General features: G+C 42.2%; 2 protein-coding genes across 2 annotated transcripts in view; one reads left to right on the forward strand and one right to left on the reverse strand.

The window, feature by feature from the left end:
* mthfd1l (methylenetetrahydrofolate dehydrogenase (NADP+ dependent) 1 like) overlaps positions 1-13081 on the reverse strand; it is a 30344-nt gene extending 17263 nt beyond the window's left edge. Inside the window, exons 1-19 of the mRNA XM_079291176.1 lie at positions 12737-13081; positions 12021-12105; positions 11714-11764; positions 11540-11593; positions 11014-11138; positions 10092-10192; positions 9380-9516; positions 8863-8974; positions 8395-8462; positions 8204-8301; positions 7876-8049; positions 7554-7690; positions 7027-7073; positions 6367-6474; positions 5859-5933; positions 5070-5172; positions 3567-3679; positions 2270-2410; positions 1432-1500 (exon numbers count right to left, since the gene is read on the reverse strand). Of these exons, the coding sequence (XP_079147302.1) occupies positions 1432-1500; positions 2270-2410; positions 3567-3679; positions 5070-5172; positions 5859-5933; positions 6367-6474; positions 7027-7073; positions 7554-7690; positions 7876-8049; positions 8204-8301; positions 8395-8462; positions 8863-8974; positions 9380-9516; positions 10092-10192; positions 11014-11138; positions 11540-11593; positions 11714-11764; positions 12021-12105; positions 12737-12972 (2034 nt within the window). The 5' untranslated portion in view covers positions 12973-13081. The remainder of the gene's footprint in view (positions 1-1431; positions 1501-2269; positions 2411-3566; positions 3680-5069; positions 5173-5858; positions 5934-6366; positions 6475-7026; positions 7074-7553; positions 7691-7875; positions 8050-8203; positions 8302-8394; positions 8463-8862; positions 8975-9379; positions 9517-10091; positions 10193-11013; positions 11139-11539; positions 11594-11713; positions 11765-12020; positions 12106-12736) is intronic.
* Positions 13082-14378: 1297 nt separating this feature from the next.
* Positions 14379-19871, forward strand: stx11b.1 (syntaxin 11b, tandem duplicate 1; the record flags this gene model as incomplete). The annotated part of the gene is made up of 3 exons (XM_079291177.1): positions 14379-14460; positions 15338-16348; positions 18963-19871. The coding sequence occupies exons 2-3, from the start codon at positions 15452-15454 to the stop codon at positions 19869-19871; spliced, it is 1806 nt and encodes a 601-aa protein (XP_079147303.1). The 5' UTR covers positions 14379-14460; positions 15338-15451.
* Positions 19872-23304: the final 3433 nt, after the last annotated feature.

Here is a 23304-nt window from a genome sequence, read left to right on the forward strand (position 1 = left end):
ACAGGAAACCGTTTCACACAACATGGCCGCAATGCTTCCTCAAAAAAAAAAAATCAACTCTGAAAGTAACCAAATATCTGCTGCATGCTACACTCCACCCCCTCTACACCCAGTCTGTGTTTACTTTCCCCACCCAGGTGCCATGTGTACCCAAGCTGTCTGTTCAACACCAACAAAAAAGACAAATAGTCCCACAACAAAAACCTGTTAGCAGGAGGACGACTGCTAACTTTAATGACTTAAATCAATCGGCGAGAATAATAAAACACTTTGGCCCACACAGCCCCGTGTCTCAGGCTCTTAGCTGGAACAGCGTACCATGAGAACATCAAGAACAAAGATCAACCAGACGCAGTCGCCTGGATGTACAAACGCCAACACACTGCCGAGGCACCACAATCGCCGGACAAGTACTGCAGCACCACGATCTTTGAAATGAGTCTTTTCTCATTTGACAAAGAGGGAAGAAGACCGTCTCACCGATTTTGAGATCTTTTTGAGACTTCCAGTTGAACTTTCTGACTGGGAAATCGGAAATTCAGACTTCCCAGTTCAACTGGAACGCAGCTTTACTTATGGTTGAGAACCAACGCAACAAACTAACAGGGAACAGGGTAACTAGCAGTATATCAAGGGCGATACGATTTAAATAAAAAATGTCTTGTTTAGCTCAACAATCAGTCTAAAACCCAAACATATTCATTTAAATACCATAGAAAGTATAGAAACAATTTAAATATTCACATTTGACCAACAATTTTGATATGCACAGGAAGGGAATGATACCAGTCCCGGGATACGGTGATGGTTTTAAAGTTTCATCCGTTAGTGGCTAAGTTAGCTAATGGGCCAGTCTTATATAAACTCGGGGCTTCTTTCAAGTAGGCTTTTGCTGTACCAGAGAGGCCAAAGATCAATGTCTGGATTGTTATTAGTACATTTAAACCCTCCAACTCCACAGCTCCACATTAATCACCTTGAGGGTTCTGCTTTCTCCTCTAGAACAGGGAGATAAATATATATATATATATGTTTATGTTCCTGCGTGATCACATGTCCAGTCATCTCACTGTAATGTCTCAAAAGCTAAATGAAAGCCAGATGTTGCGAGAGGCAGAATTATGGTTTAAGTCGTCACAAGGGCTTAGGACACAATGCATCTGGATGGGATGGCCTGTGAGAGCTCCACCTGTCCTCTACACTGATGTTAAGATGAAGAGCCATGGGAGGAAAAAGTCAATTCATCATTCTTTCTTAAAAGCTCTCAGTGGGGCGCTCCCTCTCTTTTCTCCGACAGCAGATGTAGATGTAGTGAACACTCTCAAGGTCCCTGTGGACCGCCAGTATATTTATTCTCCAAGATATTCACCTGAAGACACTCTGTTGAGAGGGTAATGGCTATTTAAGTGGGGTTATGTGTGCGCGTCTCACCTCCAGGGTCTGCATCAACGTGGGCTTGATGGCATCTTTCATTAACACCGCCAACGCTCCGCTCACACCCTGACAGGCAGGAAGAAAGAAATATGAAGGTCGGGGGGCAATAACAAGTTATAAGGATTAAGACAAATATTTAACCTCACTAACACTTTATATTTATATACAGAATAGTTTAATGGTTATCCACTACAGATGATAAATGGCCCTACAGTCCATTTGTAGGTCTCTGTGCTTGCTTCCCAAAATATGCCTCGACAGCAATCTCAACACACTACACACACATGTAGTGTACACACAGTCGCACAGCGTATTCTCACTGGGCCTGGCTCTAAAAGGGTGTGGTGATGTTTTTCCATCGAGCCTAATCAGAAGACTAATGTAACTCTCGGATCCTCCTCCGCGGCTCTGAAACAACACAGGCCGCTGTCTTCTGTGGGAAACCAGAACCAGCTGACCCCACACGAGGACCCGGTGAGAGGTGCGAAAACTCTGCTCAACGTCTTAACGGCAGGTTACACCGATATTAGATGTGCTGTTATGAAGAGGGGAAGTGGTACTTTAAGTGAATCTGGGACAACTGGGAATTTGGAAACATTTAAACTGCAAGTTTGACAGAAAACGATGATGATGATGAATTATGTTTAACATGTTTCTCCAAAGACATCCACAAGGGCCCAACGCCGCAGGTTCCCCGACCAAAAATGTAGGACACACTTCTCTCTGCAAGGCCATGACAGGTAAAGTCTCTTCATTTCAATTCGGAAATGTAGTGATGAAACGCCAACTGTGAGATTGTCAGCGTTCATGAAAAAGACCACGCAGTAACACACACCAGGTCCTCTGCGGTGACGGGCTGTCCGGAGCGACTGGTGCCCACCACCATGCGCGCCAGTCTGCTTCTCATGTCCTCCAGGCTGTCTGCCAGAGCCAGGATGGCCATGATCTCGCTGGCCACGGCAATGTCGAAGCCAGTCTGCAGAGTGAGAACAAGAAAGATCATACACGATGTGAACGACAAGGGCAACAAACTGCAGCAGTTCACCGGCCTGGAGAACATTCAGATGCATTTACCAACCATGAAACAGACGAGCAGAAATTCTGCAGTTTCATGTTTATTGTGTGAAATCATGTTTACACTTTATATTAAAGTGTAAAGATAGTCACCAGCTTTATCACATGGGCAAGAGAATACAGGTCATATGATTATGGCCTAGTTTTGGAGGAATGAATTTGGGAAAGGAAATGACTATTAACATGTTTAACTATTTTCTTTATTTTTTGGGACTTTCTGTGTTGATTTATGTCAAACTAAAACAAACAAATAATGGAATGAGGGATTTCCACTGGGAACCAAAGCAGTGTCCATTCCACGTCAAAAGAAAAAAAGAAACATAACTTAAACCACGTCAATCCACCAAGGAACACATTTCTACTCCCACTGATAATGCCCTGAGGGGCTCGAGTGTATCCAGCGCTGGAGGAAGGTGGAGGACAGGGGAATGAAAAAGGAAACAGAATGGATGAACTGATGGCGGTAAATGTAAACATATGCTGAACTAGCTCAGAGGCAGTTCCAGGTGTGTGCGTGTGTGTGTGCGTGTGTGTGTGTGGATGGGTGGGTCACTTTTTTCCTTCTTCAAACATTTGCTTTCACTTAAGCCTGCTTGCTTCCCATTGAGGTGAAGTGTTTATTTACAGGATTTCATTTAGCTGTCATTACTACAGACATATGGGTGGAATACATCTGGCCTTTATCACGAACAGAGAGGGGGGGGAATGGAGGGGAGAGTGTGTGTATGTGTGTGTCTATTAGAAAGTTTGTATAAACTCAGTTTTATTGTACGAGTATCTTAAAGGAACAGTTCAGATGTTTTGAGGTGAATGACAGCCACGAGCAAAGCCTCTGCAATGGAAAAACTGCTGTTTTGTCATACTGTGTGGGTGAATGATAAAATATTTGCGATGAACTGGAACGCAACATATAGATCAGTGGATAAACTTCTGGTCACATTTGTCATATTCTGGATCTCGCAAAAATACACAAAACAAAGCCGGTGGATGAAGAATATTTCAAAAGGACGTCATCTGTTGAGAGGAAAGAAGATTGTGAAGGCACGAGTGCTGCATACCTCTCTTATCTGTCCCTTTTCAGTGCTCGCCTGTCCGACTGTGATCTTCCTCAAGAAACGGTCATTTGTGTCAAGAACGGGAAAACAAAGAGAAAAAGAAAAAGTTTCATTTCCTGCAACATTTCTCATAAAATCCACAACTTTGAGGAGGAAAACTGGCTTAACATCAATGACAGAACACACTTTATTTAAAGCGGATGCCTCAGACACACAAAAGATTTGTGTTTTTACAGCCTGAATCAGCCAGACTGTAAAAATCCATTTCTACACACAAATGCATATCCACCGGATTGCACACACACACAAACCCAATAATTGACAAGAAGAAAGATTCTCATCAGTTATTGTGAGTACCGGTAGGTGATGACATACTGAAAGTGCTTATGTTACGAGGGATTTGCGACTCAAAGTTCCTTCACTCAGCACTCGGCCTACTCTCTGATAATGTGGCCAGAAATCTGTGGCTTTACAATGAGCCAAGAAACCACATCAGTCAAACATTATCCTCATGTTGGTTTGATGTATTGAGAGGGAAAAACATGGTTTCACGAACACATCGACACACCCGCATAACATTAGGTTGTAAATCTGTTCTTAATCTCCAGGGTCCGTCTTTCAAGAGTGCCCTCTGGAGCCACTGGAGTAAATACCACATCAGTCACTGCTGCACCCAGCTGGTTGTCCTCACCGACAACTTCAAACCAAAACACAGCTACCACTGAGGTAGCTATTCCCACAGCTGATGACTTGAGAGCTTTCACATGAGATGTGTTGGATCCATGTCAACACAGATGGGCCATAAAGACTTGCTATATCAAAATAATCTATTGTAATTCAAGATTGCGTGTGATATTCTTGAGCGCTTATGGACCATGAGAAATTAAATGTGCATGATTTACTGGGTGTTGATTAGCAGGCATAAAATATAACGTGCGACAGAAAATATGCAGTGAAAATATTGCCAGGTTTTTAGTCTTTTAGCTGCAATATATTCCGACCACAAAAGAGGAGACGGTACGGATTTGAGTCAACTCTCGTGAAAAACTTGACATCACAGGCGCTATGTCACCGCTGCATCGCATCGACATTTAAGTGGAGCGAAGATTAAACATCTAACATTATGGCCATACCTACACAGTTTCCATGTGTAACCATGTGTTATATACAACACTAAACCCGTCTTTAAACTAAAGTGAAAATAGCAAAAAACACTCAAACGATCTAAAACTAAACTAAAATGAGATTGAAAAATCAAGACTAAAATAAAAACTAAACTACTGTAACCTTGCTTTGTGGTTGGGACGGCCAATGCCATATATCATCACCATATTATTATAAATACATCACGTTGGCCGTTATGTTAATAATATTATCAGACTGATAGAATGACAGCCCTCTGCATCGAGAAGAAAACACAAATCCTCCTGAATATTCCACAGACTAACTCCTTCTTTAGTCCTCTTTTCCTCCTTCAGAGGAGTTTCCTACGCTTCTGCTAGGTACCTCTCTGCCAGGTGATCTTCGAGGGGTCAAGGTCAAGACGAACAAAGGCGCCGACTTCCTGCGGTGTGAGCGATGCAGGATCTACTCTATTGATCCCTAGACGCTGGAATCAAAGAGACAAAGAAGATTAGTGGATCATCTGTGAGTGAGATGTGATGCTGAGGTGAACATTTTGGCTTCAGTCCCAGCTGTGCCACTACTGCTAGATACAGTAGTTTATCTGATATTTTAGGATGGTGTAGTAGTGGGACTTTCCCTTGTATGTCCACATCAGCTGGACACACAGTATCATCCCAGCATGTACAAACAAAACCAGAATAAATGACTACGAGGCGATCAACTCAGTGTCGGGTTCAAAAGGTTCACCGGGAGTGCTCCGTTTAAAAAGACACACACGACTCTGATCTCGCACTCTGTCCATTAAGACCAATGAATATTTTATCGTCCTTTGAACTTCTCATCCAACGGGACAGACAAACATTCAGTTGGCTTATGTTCAAAATTCATCTCCATAACATGTGCCATGCGTATTTGATCTATTAAGACTTGATATTAGGCTTTCTTTATCAATACCACAAAAAAACAGCATTACTTGTAGACATAGATACATATTTGGAGATGAGGACATGGTGGAGGGAAAGAGGTGAATTTTTAAGGTAGGCTCACTGAGGTCCCCTATTGGATGAAAGTGTCTTTTCTTTTTTTTTTTTTCTTTTTTTTTTTTTTAAATCAGAGCTCAACACAACGTGCTTCATGGCGAGGAATGATTGTTGAACATTTTAGACTTACACGTAGCCTGCAGATTTGGATGGGTGAAAATCTTCTGACTCCGTTCACTGAAGGAACCAGTCTATTGAACAGGCTCTTCAAGGAAGAACAAAGAAAAAAAATGGAATCACATTATGTGTGTTTATGCATATAAAGTACATTTAAATTGCACCTCAGAGGATTCAAACGTTTTCTTGAATAGAATGCATCACTCCAAATACACACTATGGTTGTGACTGCTAAATGTAATTGGGACATAAAAAGCATGCTCTTACATCGATTAGTTAATCGTCTCTATGACACATGTTTAAGGCTTCCCTGTGAATATTCAATGACTTCACAAGATAGCAGTATGTACACATAATATATTAACATCATTCACAATTTCCTCTTTTAAAATCACAATGAATAAACACGTCTAAATAGCATATTTGTCGTTATACTTGCATCCAGGTCAAAACAACAGTTTTGACATTTTTTTGCTTATGTAAGAATAAGTTATTACTGAGTGACGAGATCACGCGGCCACCTTGTCTGACTGCGTCGCCTCGTGAAGCATCCTGGCATCGATGGCTGCAGCCACCAGGTTGTTGGCTGCTGTGATGGCATGAATGTCACCAGTCAGATGGAGGTTGAACTGACAAGAGGAAGAACAGACAGAGAAAATGTGAACGAGAGCGGAAACCAAGAAAATCAAAGTACTATTCTTGTAATGTAACGGTAGACATTGTGGGTTCGGATGGCGCCAAGTGGAATTAAAACCTCTAACAACGGGGGTTCAAATGTAATATCACGTGTGGCTTCAAACAGAGTAATCTTCATGGTTTTGACTTGATGTTTAAAAATATTACGACAAAAGAGCCCTTCAATTGAAATGAAAAAAACATTGTGAAGACGTGAGAGTGAAGGGATGTAGAAGGAAAAAGCTAAAAAAAGCTGATGTTTTTGTATGAGAAAAGAAGAATGTGTCTGCAGCTTATTAAAAACCAGTCTGCTTCCATCTCACTCCTCCCTCCCTCCCTCCCTCCCTCCCTCCACGGACAGTGATTTAGTCATCGGCAATATTATGCCACAGCTCCAGGGGTTGTGTGCGTGTGTGAAAACTGGTGTGAGTCTCTGCATATCTTAGGTCTTTGAAGCCTGCATTAGTCCTGCTAGGGAGCAAGGAGAGTGCGCCTGTGTGTCTTACCTCCTCCATGGGGATGACCTGGGCATATCCCCCTCCTGCAGCTCCCCCTAGGCACAAAGAAGAGGTAGCACAGTCAGAGGCAGACCAACAGGACAGGGGCACACAAAAGGAGGAATGCTGAGCGGTGTACTCTGAGTGAACTACTCCACCACCCCTGCACAAAATGTAGCAGGGTATGAAACGCGAGCCCCACGCTGACAAAGATAGCTTATCACACAGTTACTTGAGACATTCCTAACTGCCGGCTTGGGCGCCTGTCTCTGGCCTTGTCCAAATTCCACTCGGTGTGTTCAATGCGCAGAACAAAATAAAATCAAGAGTTGCAGAAAACAGTAACATTTTCTAAAATGAAAATACATCTCCTTACAGAGTGGGACTGAGGTTGACATCAGCTTTCTTACTAAAGTTCAAGAGAAAACTGAGTTTTGGAAGGATTAACTTCAAAATAAGACACTACTGTACTGGAGCACAGGATATATTATGTGCAACTAGCAATGAGGACTTAAGTACCGGTATTCATGACTGACCTTTAACCCCAAAGGTGGGGCCCTGGGAAGGCTGTCGGAGACAGGCAAAGGAGTTGAGCTTAAGGTGGGCAGTGAGGGCCTGGACTAGGCCAATGGTCACCGTGCTTTTACCTTCGCCCAGTGGAGTCGGAGTTATACTAGACAAAGAACACACAGAACATTTTTGAATTTTACATTAACACCATAAAGGAAGCAGGGATTGAGTGACGGCTTGCCCAATCGGGCTTACTTCTTTTATATCATAAATCTAAGGATTAGGGGGGCACCGAAGGCAGATATGGTTAAGAAAAAGGATTTAGTTTTATCAGTAAGTCACACGTACCCAGCAACTAGTACATATTTCCCATCGGGCTGTTTGTGGAGGCGGTCCAACAGGGAGAGTTTGACCTTAGCTTTGCTCCTGCCATAGGCTTCAAGCTCCTCTGGCAGCAAACCAATCTCCGCAGCCAGCTGGTCCACTGGCTTGGGCGTCTGAGCTCTGGAAATCGCTATGTCACTAACAAATACAGAAAGCATGACAAATCATTCACATGCATTTGATTTTAAAGCGTCAAATGGTCTTTGTCTCTGAGGTGCAACTTAAAGAATAACATGGCATGAGAAAAGGATGTAGATACATTTGTAACAGCCTCTCGGATAGCGGTCTATACCTTGGTACGGGGGTCAGGGGCTGCAGTTTGAGGCTGCGCAAATGCCAGGGCTGGTACTGCTGCTCCTGGAGCCACCAACCACAACTACGCACCACATTCTAGTAGACAAAGAGACAACGAGGTAGGTCGGTAACGAAGAAAAGGTAGTAAGCACATGGAGCGAGCATGGAGACAGAAACAAAGAGGCACACCTGTGTTCTGTAAGCGGCTGTGAGGTATCCGAACCCAGACTTTGAGGACATCTCGATGGCGTGTTCATCTAAAACAAAACAAAAAGTGTATGACAAATGCACAAGTTGAGTAAAAACATGCTGACCAAAAAGTTACGCAGGAGTGGGACGGAGAAAGAAAACAGATGCTGTGTCCCATCCTACGGCAGAAGGGTTACACTAAGGCTGTATGCATGACAAATCTGCAAATATATTAATTCTACAACGCAGAAAAAAGCCAAATACACTTTTATTTTTACTGCAAACTACACTAGTATGTCTATGGAAACTTAGATGCACAGTGATTGCTTTTTTCTTTTTATTTAAAGATTCATTTTCTGGCCCTTTTTTGCCTTTAATCAACAGACAGAACAAATGGACTGTAAAGGGGCCACAGGTCAGATCCATACAGGGTCATTTTGATGACTATCACAATATGTTACACACTACCTGTCTCCAGGGTGGGCTCACAGCGGATGACAGCAGTCCCTGGTCTCACCCAGGTGGGGGGGAAATCCATATTCTCAGCTCCTAATAGGACCACAGCATCAGCCTGCATCACCTTGGGAATAAGGAAGAGAGAATAAATTACATAATGAAGAATTTCAAAAAGAGAAAAGTGTTTAAAAAAAAGAAATTTAAAAAAGAGACAATCGATAAAGCATTTGGCAATGCAATGACATTACATGTGGTAAAGCAGAGACTGCCTCCTTGTGGTTGGCCACTATAACAGCACATACTGTAGCAACTGAATACTGTCAATAGACATTTCAGGACATGGATCACAAGAAGGCTTTCCATTTACGTCTTTTCAAACAAATGACACTCAAAACAACAGTAAAGGACCAAACTACAAACTTTTAACATCCACCTTTCCAGTCTACTGGGAGTAAGTGATTAACACTTACATTTATACAAAACAAAAATCATTTTTGAGTACAACGTATTGAGTCACACACAAACACACCTGACTCTGCAGGCTCTTGGAGCTCCAATGACTCTTGAGAGCCACCAGTCCACTTCTTTCTATCAGGCACTGCAGGGCCACCCCAAAGGGTCCTTCTCCTCCGACCAGCAACACAGTTTTCCCCTCCAAAGGAGCATCTGCAGAAATATTTCAACGCAACATTAAGGCATAACCTTTTTCATTCATTAAGTGCCTCAGCAACAAAACTGTAGACATGGTCAATATTTCAGGAATAGTCAAGCGTATTCAAATGCAGACCATCTGGACATGGATGGAAATGACTTTGCACAATGCACACCAATTAAAAGCAGGTGTTTGTGTATTCTTAATTGTTAATGTAAATGTTTTGGGTGCACTGCAGTTTCAGACCCCCACATAATTCCCAAAATGTATTCTAAAAACAGTAAGACTCTAAATGAATGTTCTCCCTGGTGTTGTGACATATTTTAGTTTACGGCACATTAGGCTTCACATAATAATGAGGTCGTAGAAATGCGAACGTTAAATTACCGTCGGATTTATGAAATGTGCGCGGTGTCCAATTTTGATCTTACCGCCTTGAGTATGCTAGTGAATCAGAATCAGTCTAAATTGACAGGCGCGTGCCCACGATTTGCAATCAGCATACTGCCAAGCCCCCATTTCTCTATATAAGGAAATATTTTGACGTAAATGTGAGCACCATTACAGCTACATATATCAAAGTGTATACCATGTTTCTCCAGCAGATCCAGGACAGCGCTGGCTCTGGGTGGCACAAAGCCTTTACTTAGGTCTCCTCGCACCAGGCGGCCCATATTCAAATCAGATATCCTATAACAAGAAAAAAATGGACACAAACATATCAAAGGAAATCCAGAAGTATTACCCCCGGAAGCAATTAACTCTTACTGGGCAGTGTGAGCACTGCATTAAGGTTATTTTGTAAAGTGCAATGAGCGTGTTACGGTCACTCAGAGGATTTCTAAATTGGATGCACATGAGGCACACATCATTCCTGAGTTGACGGTAAAGCTCAACACTGCTGAGTAACATAGCAAAGTATATAGTTAGTTATATTATTGAAGAGAGATTTAGAATTACAGGTCAAACACATTTTCATCAAACACTAAAAATAAATAGAGTAGCTTGCTGCAGTAAAGCAAAAGGGCCGTATCGCTCAAATGTATTTTTTTTATTTTTTTTACACAATTTGCTCTCAGTTCAACCAGTGCTGTTCAATTTGTGCTGATTATGAAGGGTGCCTTGCACATTTTCCTCATTCACTTACGTGCTGAAGTCACGAGCTGCATTTACAGTCTTGATTCTGAGCAGCCCCTTTCTAATGTACTGTACCATATGAGTAAATACATGTATCTCTGTTGGGACAGAGAAACACGCACAGCTGATACCTGGCAGACTGCTGCATAAAAAGGTCTACTGCTGACACATTAAACAACATGTCAGGTCATTTCTAAGGGACTACGAATGCAATACAAAAACAACCAATGGAAAATCAACAAAGTTAAAGACTAATAGCATATGCTATTTGGAAGAGATATGCTCTTCGCTGTTATTATCTCTCGGCATGAGAACAGAAAACTCAGCCGTCTTATATGCTATGATCCTAGTTAGCTAGTGTTAGTGCCGTTTACCCATCTACATCCTTCTCAGGTTTCAGCGTGTTCAACACTCGACTGGTGAGGGACGCAGGGGGGAGGTGAAGGTGGACTCCGTGCACCCTGGGGTCTTCATTGAGCTTCAACACCTCTTCTATGATCTACACGCAGACACACAAAGACAAAACACACACACACACACACACAAATATAAAGTATTGAGAAGCCATTGGTGCAATAGTGACATTTTGGAAAATACAATGAAGTAAAAATAATAATAAACAGAACCCTAAGGAGTGACTAAGTCAATTAGGAAGTCACGGTTTAGCCATGAAACACTGGATATATGATGACTTCGTCAAGAAAAGCTTGAATAATACAAAAGCTCACAAGAGGCACTGATTACCTTGATGTTTACTACAACCACCATGCTGCAGTGACACACAGCAAGGGGAATGGCAAGTCATGCACTGACTTGCTAAATAATGAGGGTGCGGGGAGAGTTTTTCATGTTTTATGCGCGGAGGGAAAGTAACTAAATATGTGTGTCAGTTTCACTTACGTCATCTTCACTGCACTCCTTTGGCAGACAAATCTGTATGATGTTTAAGTCAACCTGTGGACGAACAGGGACAAAGAAAAAGAGGGTTAACTGCTTGAATTATTGTTTGGATTTGTGAAAAAAAAGACAAAATGGTTTAAATTCACATATAGAAACAGCAAGACGATAACTTACCCTTCCTGCGATTTTCTTACTGATCTCCAAAAAGCGGTCATCTTCACCTGCCTTTGAGATACAATTAGCATAATGAGAAAACACACACACTTCATAACACAAGCATCTTCAATGGCTTCAGTAAAAACAGATAAACCTCAGGTTAAAGGTAAATTCAGACAAATTAAATACAACTATGCCATGGTAAGTTTGACAATATTTTAGGCAACCTTCCACAACATTGTAACTTGCACATGTTGTCACAGTCTTTCCTTCTACAATAGGAAACACAAATCTTACATATTTATTTGTTTTTTGCTGACAATACCTGTATAATGGCTAACAAAGGTTGGACTGTTGAATTTCTTCTCTGCAGAGCCGCTATTGCCTCCTTGGTGCTCTGAACCACCTTGCTATGAGGGAAAATAAACTGGTTAGTCATCTAGGTTTTTGATTCACGTGAAACACATACCTTAAGCCAAAGACACCCATCATGTAAGGCTTTGTAAAAGGTAACACCAACAGAGAAGGACACAACATTTAGAATAGTTTATTCTGTGTTTGTGAGCTAACTAGGGAGGAAGGGTGAAAAACTTATCTGTGAATTATGCCTCAAATTCTCTCACCTGCTCAATTAAAATAAAAACAATTACCGGATAGATAATTGGAAAGAGAGTGATTTGGCTACATTTGTTGCAGTTAAAAAATATCACATTCCAACTCGAACACCAGAAAATTGATTTTTTTTTTAATTGAATAAAATAAAATATTCCATCCATTGACCAAGAGTGTTACTGCGCGTGGAATAAGGTGTGGGAGGGGCTAATATGTAAATGAGCACAACGGAGAAAAGTTACATCAGCTCGCTGCAGTCCATCCGATGGTGTCGGAGACACGTGCAGAACTGACTGCTAGCTCGAGACAGGAAATAGTTACCGATGATAACTTTATCAAGATGCTACGCGATAGTTTCGTTATTTCCGGTTAAAAACACACAAAGAAAACAGTAACTTAGTAATGTTTGGTCCCATGCAACAAGCTTACCTCAAAGAACTGTCGCATTCAAACCCATCATCCTTTCGGGACTGTTTCCCAAAATTGACGGCTAGTTTTGAGTTAGTACCGCCGCTGCTTGTAGCGCTGGCTGCCCGGAGAATCAACCGGCTGTTGACTGGACCCACCGGTGGGTATCTCCGCGACAAGCCGCTGACCCTGCTTCCTGGACGGGCTGGATGTATCCGAAGGCTGCCACAAGCACTACGAATCACAGACAACTTCATGGCCGTTTTCTTTTAAACTGTGGTGTCTATATTCTTTGTTGGCCTTGAAGTTGGTTAGCAAAGGATTCAACCTGCGGGGGGAACACAAATACAGGGTCCTTATGGAGCTACGCTGTCTTCCAGGGCAGTCGGAAATTTGAACACTCAGAGGTTACCATATGAGCAACCCTTGTAATGTGATGCTGCCTGTTCACAAGCTGACTTTGGGGCGCGGAAATGTGGGTGCCACGTTCTCCGCGTGTAACCCAGATGCAGCAACATTTTGATCATGTAATGATTTAATTATATATTAGCCTATATAATGTAATGCATGTTTGCCTTTCCTGTCACTTCTAAAGTTCGTATATTGTTAAAAGACCGAAAGAATTAAAACATTTTGCCACATGTCCTGTGTTTTGTTATCCACCATGGAAAAGTGTCTTCGAATTTCAGAGGTACACATGAAAGCAGCAGCCTCAGGAAAAGGGTCGTTCACGTGCTATAGTTACACAGAAAGAGGCGAGGTCAGTTTAGGCCACATAGGTTCAAAAACTGTGGCCAGTCAATCTAGAACCACGTGAAAACGTTGATAATCTATCGGCCTATAGGGTACATAGCCTACTATAGTGAAATAATAGACAACTTCCTGCTGCAATCCAAGTCGCATATCAACCATAATTTGAAATGGTGCCACCCTGCATGGCCCCTGATCCAAAACCACGATATTTAAATGGTGGCATCCACTACCTTCGGCTAATATCTAAGCAAACGTCAGTTATTTTCAAATTTGCCTCAGTGGAACAATATTAAACAAAGTGTGACATATTTGGCAAACAGTACAGTGCGGTAGGTCTGTCTGTGGCTATCTCTCTCTCATGAACGCGCGCGCACGCACACACACACACACACACAATTAAGAGCAAGTGGGAGTAATTTGGGTGTGGCTGGGAAAACCTTAACGCCAATCCACCTCAACACGCGGGCTGCGTTATTTGACGCATTGGTGAGAATGTGTTGGTATCGCTCTCATCCAAAGTCAGAAAGAAATCCTTTCATGGCGGCTGTTGTTCAAGGGACAACGTTGCTGATTGACAAGTGTCGCGTTTGAGATTCCCGTCAAAACCACTTGTCCTGGGCTTCCCTTTACATTTTATTAAAAATACCGCTTTATTAGAATAAAGAGGCCTGCGAGTTGAAATTGGCACTCACTTGGTTTATACACTGCAGCTGTTCACACACACCTCGTCCTATCCAATTGACGCTCCTGAGACGCAGCGTCACTCCAAAGGACAAACCGACCGGGTTTCATTCCTGAAGTCACGGCAGCACAGTCGCATGGCGTGGCGCAATCCACGGCTGAATACCAGTTTGGGCTCCAAAGATAGCTGCAATTACGCATAGGGCCCTTTGTTCCACAGTCCGGAGCAGTCAACTGTAGCATGGTGCTGTGGCTCTACGCCTTACAATAAAGGACAACGTTTGATATCTGTGGACATCAGAGCACAACAGGTAAGGAGCTTTCCTTTGGACTTGTAGGGAAAGATTCACATATATATCTCGTATATATATATAGAACTAAACATTCATTTATCTCATAAAAACATCATAGCTTTTATGTTGTTTACCATACATAAATCCCTAACTGTAGGTACCCACACCATGCCTGCATTCATTCTGATAATGTTTTAACTGTGAGACTGAGCAGTTGGATATCATCTGAATAATTAATATAAAAGTAGTGTTTCAGGAGTATTCAGTCCTGTAACAATAATGACTTCCAACCTGATCACCAGGAGCACTTGAGCCAATGTTTCTGAAATCTTAATGTTTTATTCATTAGATTTTAACTTGTTCAGACATGAATACTATTATTCCCAGCTCAAATAGGAAGACTACAACAATATCAGGTAGGAGTTCCTGAAGTTTGGGAACTTTTGGTGGAGTAGCCTTTTGAAAAGCCTTCCAATGATGTCACCAGCCTCATCATTTCAGATAGGAAATGCTTATTTTATAGTATTACTCAAACTGGAGATCCAATATTTTCCTGTATCTGCTGACTCTTGTGCTCCAGTTAGATTAAAAAGTCAAAATGCCTGTCTAGATAAAGACGTCAGACAGATCACAAGGTAAAACAACTAGTCTGGTGGGGAGCAACACATTTGAGTCGTCTTTGTAGAACCTGTTAGGCCAGTGCTGGGTGGAGGACATCTGAGGAAGGAAACCGGTATGCCGGCTTAAATGAGGCACTGGGTGTGTTTTAAACTTGCAAATGTTTTCTGTTTGGATCTTGAATGTCATTTGTCTCCCTTTTTGCTTAATCGAGCCATACACGATGAACAAAAAGGTTAAATTCATGAGCTCTAAATCTAAACATTTGTTCTTTCAGGTCAGCCATCTTTTAATGAGTCACCTTTACCAATGTGTGTTAGAAGAGGACAGATAACCGGACAGAGAAAATCTTCTTGACATCTGTAACCTTCGCTTATTCTCCAACCCAACCATGAGGGACAGACTGAGCAACCTGCAGGAAATGTCCAACGACCATGTGGAGCAGATGGAGTATGCGGACTCCGCGGACTCCACTGTCTCCGACACCTTAAGCAACGTGGACCTGGAGGAGGAGCTGTCTCACGAGGCAGTGGTGTTCGACAACAGCCCTGCTCTGGAGGGGATCTTTTCCCAGTCACAGGATATCCACAGAGAGATCCAGCTCATCCGCCTGGAGATTAAAAGGCTTCGTGAGCAGAACTCTCGCATGCTCACGGGCGTCACCACCATGAGCATTATCAAAAGGGACTCCAACGCTATTGGTGCTGATATCAAGGCTCGGGCTGAGGATGTGCTGGCACGCCTGCGGGATATGGACGGCACAGCCCGCAAGCTCGAAGAAGAATACGGCTCGAATTCTGCCATCACGCGCATTGCCAGAACCCAGTATGCTTGCCTCAGCAACGGTTTCCGCGATGCCATGTTTGAGTATAATGAGGCCGAGATGAGTCATCGGGAGAACTGTAAAGCCCAGATCCAGAGGCAAATGGAGGTAGTGGGACGTGAGGTGACAGGAGAGGAGGTGGAGGAGATGATTGAGAAAGGTCAGTGGAACATCTTTAATGACAACATTATGGCTGAAGGTAAAACCGCCCGCTCAGCTCTGTGCCAGGTTGAGAAGCGTCACCAAGAGTTGGTGGACCTGGAGACTCGCATCAATGGCATCCATGAGATCTTCCTGGACGTCGCCCTGCTGGTGGAGGAGCAGGGCCCCATGCTGACCACCATCCAAACCAACGTTCAGAAAACCGACGAGTGCATAAAGGAGTCCCTCGTCAAAATCATCAGGGCCAAACGTCACAACAAGAACAACCCCTTTCGAAAGATGTTTTGCAGCTGTTTCCCATGTGTCGACTGATGACTGTACGGCACAGAGATGGTAGAGGGACAGACAAATATGCAATGTGCTGTCCACACAAAGATCAGGGGGAAGTCTAAAGGACAATAAGTATTTTCTGTATCATTAGAATAACTTCTTACTGTCACAAAATCTTTGTCAACATGGCCTGTAGAGGTATTGCGTAATATCTTTCCAGGAAGTGAAATAAAGGTTCAAACTATGTGTCTAGAGTGAGAGACGAGGGTAAAGTATTTTAAAATTATATAAAAGTGATCCATTGACGACTGGTGTCGCAAATCAGAATTCATCCCCCATGAGGTGTAATGCGAAAGGAATCTGAAAATATTTCTTTAATTTTTATAGCTTTTAAAAAAAAAATTAAAAATTGCAGATAAATTCATAGAGAAGATGCAGGTTTGCGCTGGGCAAGCTGTCTGACCTGGTGGTTTCAGATGCAGTAAACTAAAACCTCATAAATCCTATTATATACAAGTTCATTCAGACAGTTGTTACCTGAGATTATTTTCTAGTGTCTGATGAAGTCATTCATGTCACTCCATGTAGCAGCACAATCAAAAATAAATGGATGTCCTAGAGATACGGCTCAAAGAAATTCTACAGTTTAGTGGTTCTTGATTATACATATTTTCCGCAATACTATACGAACATTAAAATTATACAATTGTTTTGGTTGAAAGTAACCAGCCATTCACATTCTGAAAATCCCCCACCATTTCCTAATGTTTACCGTCTCATATGAGGACACCGGAAGCGGATGTGTTGTACCCTAATCTGTTACTTTTCACTGCTATTTTATGACTATATTACCTTTCTTTGATGGTGTCATGTATAGTACATAAACGGTTATATTAAAATCAATGTGAGTGTGGCTTTATTCTTGTTAAACATGAAATTAACCTATGAAAATGAAGACCAGTTGAAATGTAAAGATTGAGGTTGCATTTGGTACACGGAAACACATTTTCTGAATTCAAGTTGTCGATCACAAGGGGCAGTGCTAAAAATGTTGCAACAGCTCAGTCACGCGTGTGACATATTTAATACCTGTAATCCCTGGCATGTTTCAGGTTCAACTCAGACACACTCATCTCCTTACACAGGTGTCATCACTTACCAAACATAGAGCAGCTCGTGTTGCATTAGTCCAGTGTCTAGTGCTGTCAAATAGTTAAAGTGGAAGTTCACCCCAAAATCAAAAATACATGTTTTTCATAATACAAGCAGTGCTCTATGTTGTTCTGGCGTGCGTTGTTTTGGAGATGCTGTCAGTAGAGATGTCTTCCTTCTCTGCAATATAATGGGACTACATGGCACTCAGCTTGTGGTGCTCAAAACGCCAAAAATAAAAACTTAATAGTAATATCTCTTTCCAGAGATCAGGATCTGGTTACTCACTATAATCCACACACCTTGTGAGCAGTTTCATTAAGGAGCTTTTTTTTTTTTAACCATGATTGACCTTTAGGTCTAATTCCTCAAATTTCTTCAGTAACTTCCTTGTGAACATTTGTCCTGGATGCATCATTTGACAGGAATATTTTCTTACTTAGTCAACCCTGAAGTGACGAGAAAATGAACCAAAAACAACACGTCTTCCTTAAAGGAAGTATGGCGTGTGTGTTGCAGTGGGAAGGCCCTCGTCTGTCACCTGGGAAGGGGCGGCAGTCACACACACACACACACACACGCTGCACACGAAGCAGACAGACAACTTCCTTCATCAGCATAAATAAGATGTGTTTTCCAAGCGACTTGGACCAAATAAATCAGCCTGAAACACTTTGAAGAGATTTACTTGCTTTCTGATTTTGTGGGAGCCGGTCACAAGAGGTAAGCCACTTTAAAAGTGAATTTTATTTCTTTAATTTTGTTAGGTAAGATGTGGAGCAGAGGCACCTGGAGACAAGTGGATAATTGGATCTAATCAGCGCAGAAAGAAAGGGCTGATTCAATGACTATAAAGAAGATGAATTGTTTTATCTTCCGTTGTAACTGCTTTTGAAATATTGATTTTGTACTAATGTGGTATGAGGAAATGGCTTTTCTGTGTTCCGACTTAGACTGTATGAAATAATCAATCTCAGAGATTTATGCAAGTACCAGAATTTTTAACATTTTGTGCAGCGTGTGATTGATTAAGTTAAATGTACTGAAGAAATACTTAAACGTATATAGCGCGACAGTATCTTTGGCCTTAACCCTACTTTTAAAGGAAATGTCTGTTTTTCAATAAGATCATGTCTTCCTTGTTCCTGGTTTGAAAAAAAATTCTTTGAGTTTTGACTGTCATAGTTGTTAACCACAGAAAGAACCTACATCAGATAAACTGACCAGTTATTGTTGCTGTAGTTTTATAACTCTGGCATGTTGGCTTTGGATGGGTGGTGTAGTTTCCCTGTATGAACTATGACTCTGTACATGCTGTCATCAAGGTACTCCATGCTTTAAAGGGGAACATTGTACGCCATCAATTTGAGGAGGATTATACCACAATGAGGGTGCCGACAGCCCAACATGTAGAACGCATGCGATACTAATTTAGCATTATGAATTTGATCTATTTGCACAATAATCAACATCTTGTTTTGCTCTGGTCTCTCAGGCAAAAATGCGGGACATGCTGGAGAGGCTGCAGACCATTAGTGAGGAGCAGGAGGACGACGAGCCAGAGTTTTATTGCTCCGAGTATGATGTAGACAAGGGGACTCTGTCTCAACAGGCGGTGATGTTTGAGAACACCTCCACCATTGACGACATCCTGAGGGAGGCCTACTCCATACGCAAGGAGATCTCCTTGCTCCACTTAGAGGTGGAGCGTCTGAAGATAAATAACGAACGCTTTGGCACCTCTATGCGGCGTCTCACCCTACTCAAACGGGACTCCGACTCCATTGCCAGGGGGATCCAGCGTCACGGCGGGGCTCTGTACGTCCGCCTCCAGGCCCTGGGGAAGGAGAGCAGCCAGCTAGAGGAAAAAGACGGTCCCAACTCTGCTGTTGGTCGCATTGCCCGATCTCAGTATGACACACTGTCCCGTTGCTTCCAAGCTGCCATGAGTGACTACAATGTGGCAGAGGAGATGCAGAGGAACTCATGCAGGCGGAGGATCCAGAGGCAGGCCTCCATAATAGGGACTGAAATCACAGATGACCAGCTGGACGTGATGGTGGACAACGGTGGTGAGGGATGGGCAGAGCTGTCCCAGAGCCTGCAGACCCAAGATGTACGCTCGACCCGCTGGGCGATGTGCGAGATCAAAGGCAGACACAAGGAGTTGGTGGAGCTGGAGGTCCGCCTGAAGGAGGTCCATGAACTGTTCCTGGACATGGCCGTGTTGGTGGAGGAGCAGGGATCCATGGTTAATAACATCGAGGCGAATGTGTGTGGCACACAGGAATATACTGAGAAAATCAATGTCAACATCAAGAGGGCCCTGCAGTACAAGAGGAAGAATCCTTTTCAACAATGTTGTCCCTGTCTACCCTGTTGGAGAGACAGCCGACTTATTTAGGGCAAATTTTAAATGTATGCAATTTTATGGATGATTGAAGAATTAAATAAACATTTGTGTAAAAAGTTATTATAACCTGAAAAGAGATGTTCGACAATGTGTTTAATTCATGATAAACTGAGGCTTACAGGCACCCTCACAAGGACAAATGCAAGAGAAACAGTTTTGCTGAGCAGCACACTGTATTTCCCTAATTGTAGTGTGAGGCTTAACATTGTTCAAGGTTTGGAGTTACCAGCGGTCTAAAATGTAATCTACACTTAAATAACTTATTGTTATTTGTGTCAGAGTATTTTGTTAACAAGTACATATTGTGTTGAAATCAAAAGAAACTTGATTTATTTTTTTGGCCCTCTAATGTGGCATGCTTAGAAGTTTAGGTGAAGCTTTCTCAATCTTGTGAGACCGTGACAAAGTTTCAGACTGTGATCTCAGATGCAACTATATGTACGGTCTGTGGGCTTTAACTGGCAGCCCTCTAGTGCCACTTTTGGGAAAGTGTGTGGGGGGCTGTCATCCTAATGGTTGATGACACCATCTGATGTAGGAGGTGGATGCAATAGGAAGATGGAGTCAACAAGCAGTCTATCAGATGAGATATCCATAGTGCAGATTAGTGGCAGAGCTTTACTGACTGATGGAAATGATGGTCTGGAAGCTCACAGCAGTGGTCTTTGTATAGTGCAGCTGATAAAGCTACCAAATGCACATGCTACTCCCAAACTTAAACTGCAAAACTATCTGAATCATGTAACGTAATCTTAAAGACACACAAATAAAAACGGTGAAGGTTAAGAATTTAAGTTTCAAGTACATCTGTTATTGAGGGAAAACTGAATTATGTACAATTGTTATTCAGATTTTACATTTTTGCTGCTACCTATATTTCTCCTTTGTTTACAGGTGTACCGATTGACTAGAAACCATCCTAACTTCCACACTCCGCTGCCTTCTACTTGAATTACCACTGGAATTTAGTTTTGCTAAAGTCTATAATGAATATCACTGATTACATTTTAGGCTTCACTTGTAAATCATCGCCAATAGCCTACTAGTTCACATACATTCTTGCTTGGTAACATGGTAGAACTGAATGTGACCACTAGTCCTATTATAAGTTTGCGTGGTTGTTTCATCAGCCTTCTTCATGGAGAGGTAACGCCGGAAGCTGTGCGCCCTAACAGAAATCACATTGTTGGCCATTACATAAAAAATGATATTCATGATATTGGAAACTACAAACAATATGGAACTTAACGAGCTAACGGTATAGGGACATTTCATGAACCAAACATCCTAAAGTTTGCCCAACTGAGGTTAGCTGGCGTTGGTGATATATCTTCAAAATTGCCGAGATAAGAAGACACAACTTCACGCCTCTCTACAATGAGCTGTGTGGCGCTTTAGTACACATCCGGGTAGTTGCCCAAATTATGCTAGGCTCGCCTAGCTGCTCCTGAATGCTTGTAGCTTGCTAGTTGTCAACGAGCGTGACATTAGCAAGTACGCTCCAGTCTTCCGTTAGCTGCTAGCTGCGCTCTACCCAGGACGAGACATTGTTGATGTTGGATTATTGTTGTAACAATAGTTGCATTGTCAGCTCCGTAGGCATTTGAAAACAAAATTTACCAGGACCACCGCGCAGGATACGCGGTGTATACACCAGGATGGCCGAGTGGTTAAGGCGTTGGACTTAAGATCCAATGGACATATGTCCGCGTGGGTTCGAACCCCACTCCTGGTATTTACTTTTGGTGATGTCTGTTACAGCAGATTGACATTCTCAAAATATGGAGTGTCCGATACCGCACCCTAACCGCACAGTACACACCTAGACCAGTTAAGGAGGCGGTTGTAACCTTATGCCTGTATGGAATTCATGGCATGTCTAATCAGAGACAATTCCAGTTAAGACATGAAATAGTAAGGATGTTACTATGCTTAAATAGTGGTAACGTGACAAAAGTGAAAACATTAATGAAAAGACTCCTCTGTTGTGATATTGTAATTATTAATTATCTACTGTGATCAACGAAGGCGCTTTAACTGCCCTTTAACACTTTCCCGTTTTTCTTACTAGTCTCCTTTCATTTAAGCTATTGCAAATCGTTTCTATACTGTGATTAGTCAAGATTGGCAGGAAAGTTGTACTGATGGTCCAATAATCACAAGCAAAACAATACAAGCCCACCTCCTACAGGTAAAGTATCCATACGTTTGGCATATTTGGTAAATATGTCTGTGTGATGATACCAAATTAATTTCAACTAAGTTGAACGTGTTTATACATTTATGAATATCTGTCGTTTCATGCTGTATTTGTTTAGTAAAGTCCTCTAGGTGAATGTGGCCTTTAGGAGTCGTTGCACCTCTGGGGCAGAAGAGGGCACTCTAACCCTGTCTTGTAGTCTCTGGGCCGGAGTCCAAACGTTGGCTCATTTGAAGGCCTACACACACTCTAACCCCTATAATTTTACAGCAAGGGCGATGCCTTGGGCTCAAGGAAACCCAGTCATCTGCATCTGCCACAGGAAAAGCTTCACAAATAGAAAAATCTGGAACTCTTTTAAAGTAGTGTTCAAAGGTTTGTTGCACTGTAGTCACATCCAAGAGGTGTTGGATGGAAAATAAGCCTTTTGAAACTTTCTCCGCCCAATGAAATTCTATACAGGTCTTTTGCAATGCAGTGCTCACAAACAATGAATGTAAACATGTTTTACATGTGTAGCAGTCCTGTGACAAATTGTGGTATATGTGCCATAAGGCAGTTTCCTACTGGAGTACTTCAGATCTCCTTATTTTACTGAATAATCAATTTCAACATGTCAGTGAACCACAGGTGAGCATTCTCACCTGTCCCCTGTCTCCCTCCATACTCACCACTCAATTTATATGCTGTCACTTGATAGGTGTTCGAGGCCTAAGAGAGCAGTAATTTGTGAACTTGAGCTCTTTCTTTGAGCTGTGTGAGGACGCACCCACAAAAGAGCCCCGACAACTGAGAAGAGGGAGGGGGAAGGATGATCAACATCTCTGCATCCCCAAAGCCTCAGAGACTCTTTCTAATGGGCCTTACTCTGTTGTTCAGGCCCCTCTTGTTGCTTTTCAGGCCAACACATCACTCAATACAATAAAGTGAAACCTGAGATAAGAGGAGGTGAAAGGGTTTAATGATAATATCTGTTGCTATTATTATCATTATGGTAATCAATACTGCTCCTGTTATTTGATGTTATTTTAAGTAGTTGCTCCCCTCTGCGTTAAGTCACATTTTAACTGTCAAGTGGTCTGCTCTTTTTTGTTGTTGTTTGCATGTCATGAAAGGTGCTATATAAATAAAGTTCATTGTTGTTGAGTGAAATGTTTTATGTTTTGAATACCGTAACTCTAAAATAATGGAAATTAAATGAAGTGGATTTTTAAGGAAGACATT

Source organism: Melanostigma gelatinosum, assembly GCF_949748355.1.
Source record: "Melanostigma gelatinosum genome assembly, chromosome: 19".
NCBI lineage: Eukaryota > Metazoa > Chordata > Actinopteri > Perciformes > Zoarcidae > Melanostigma > Melanostigma gelatinosum.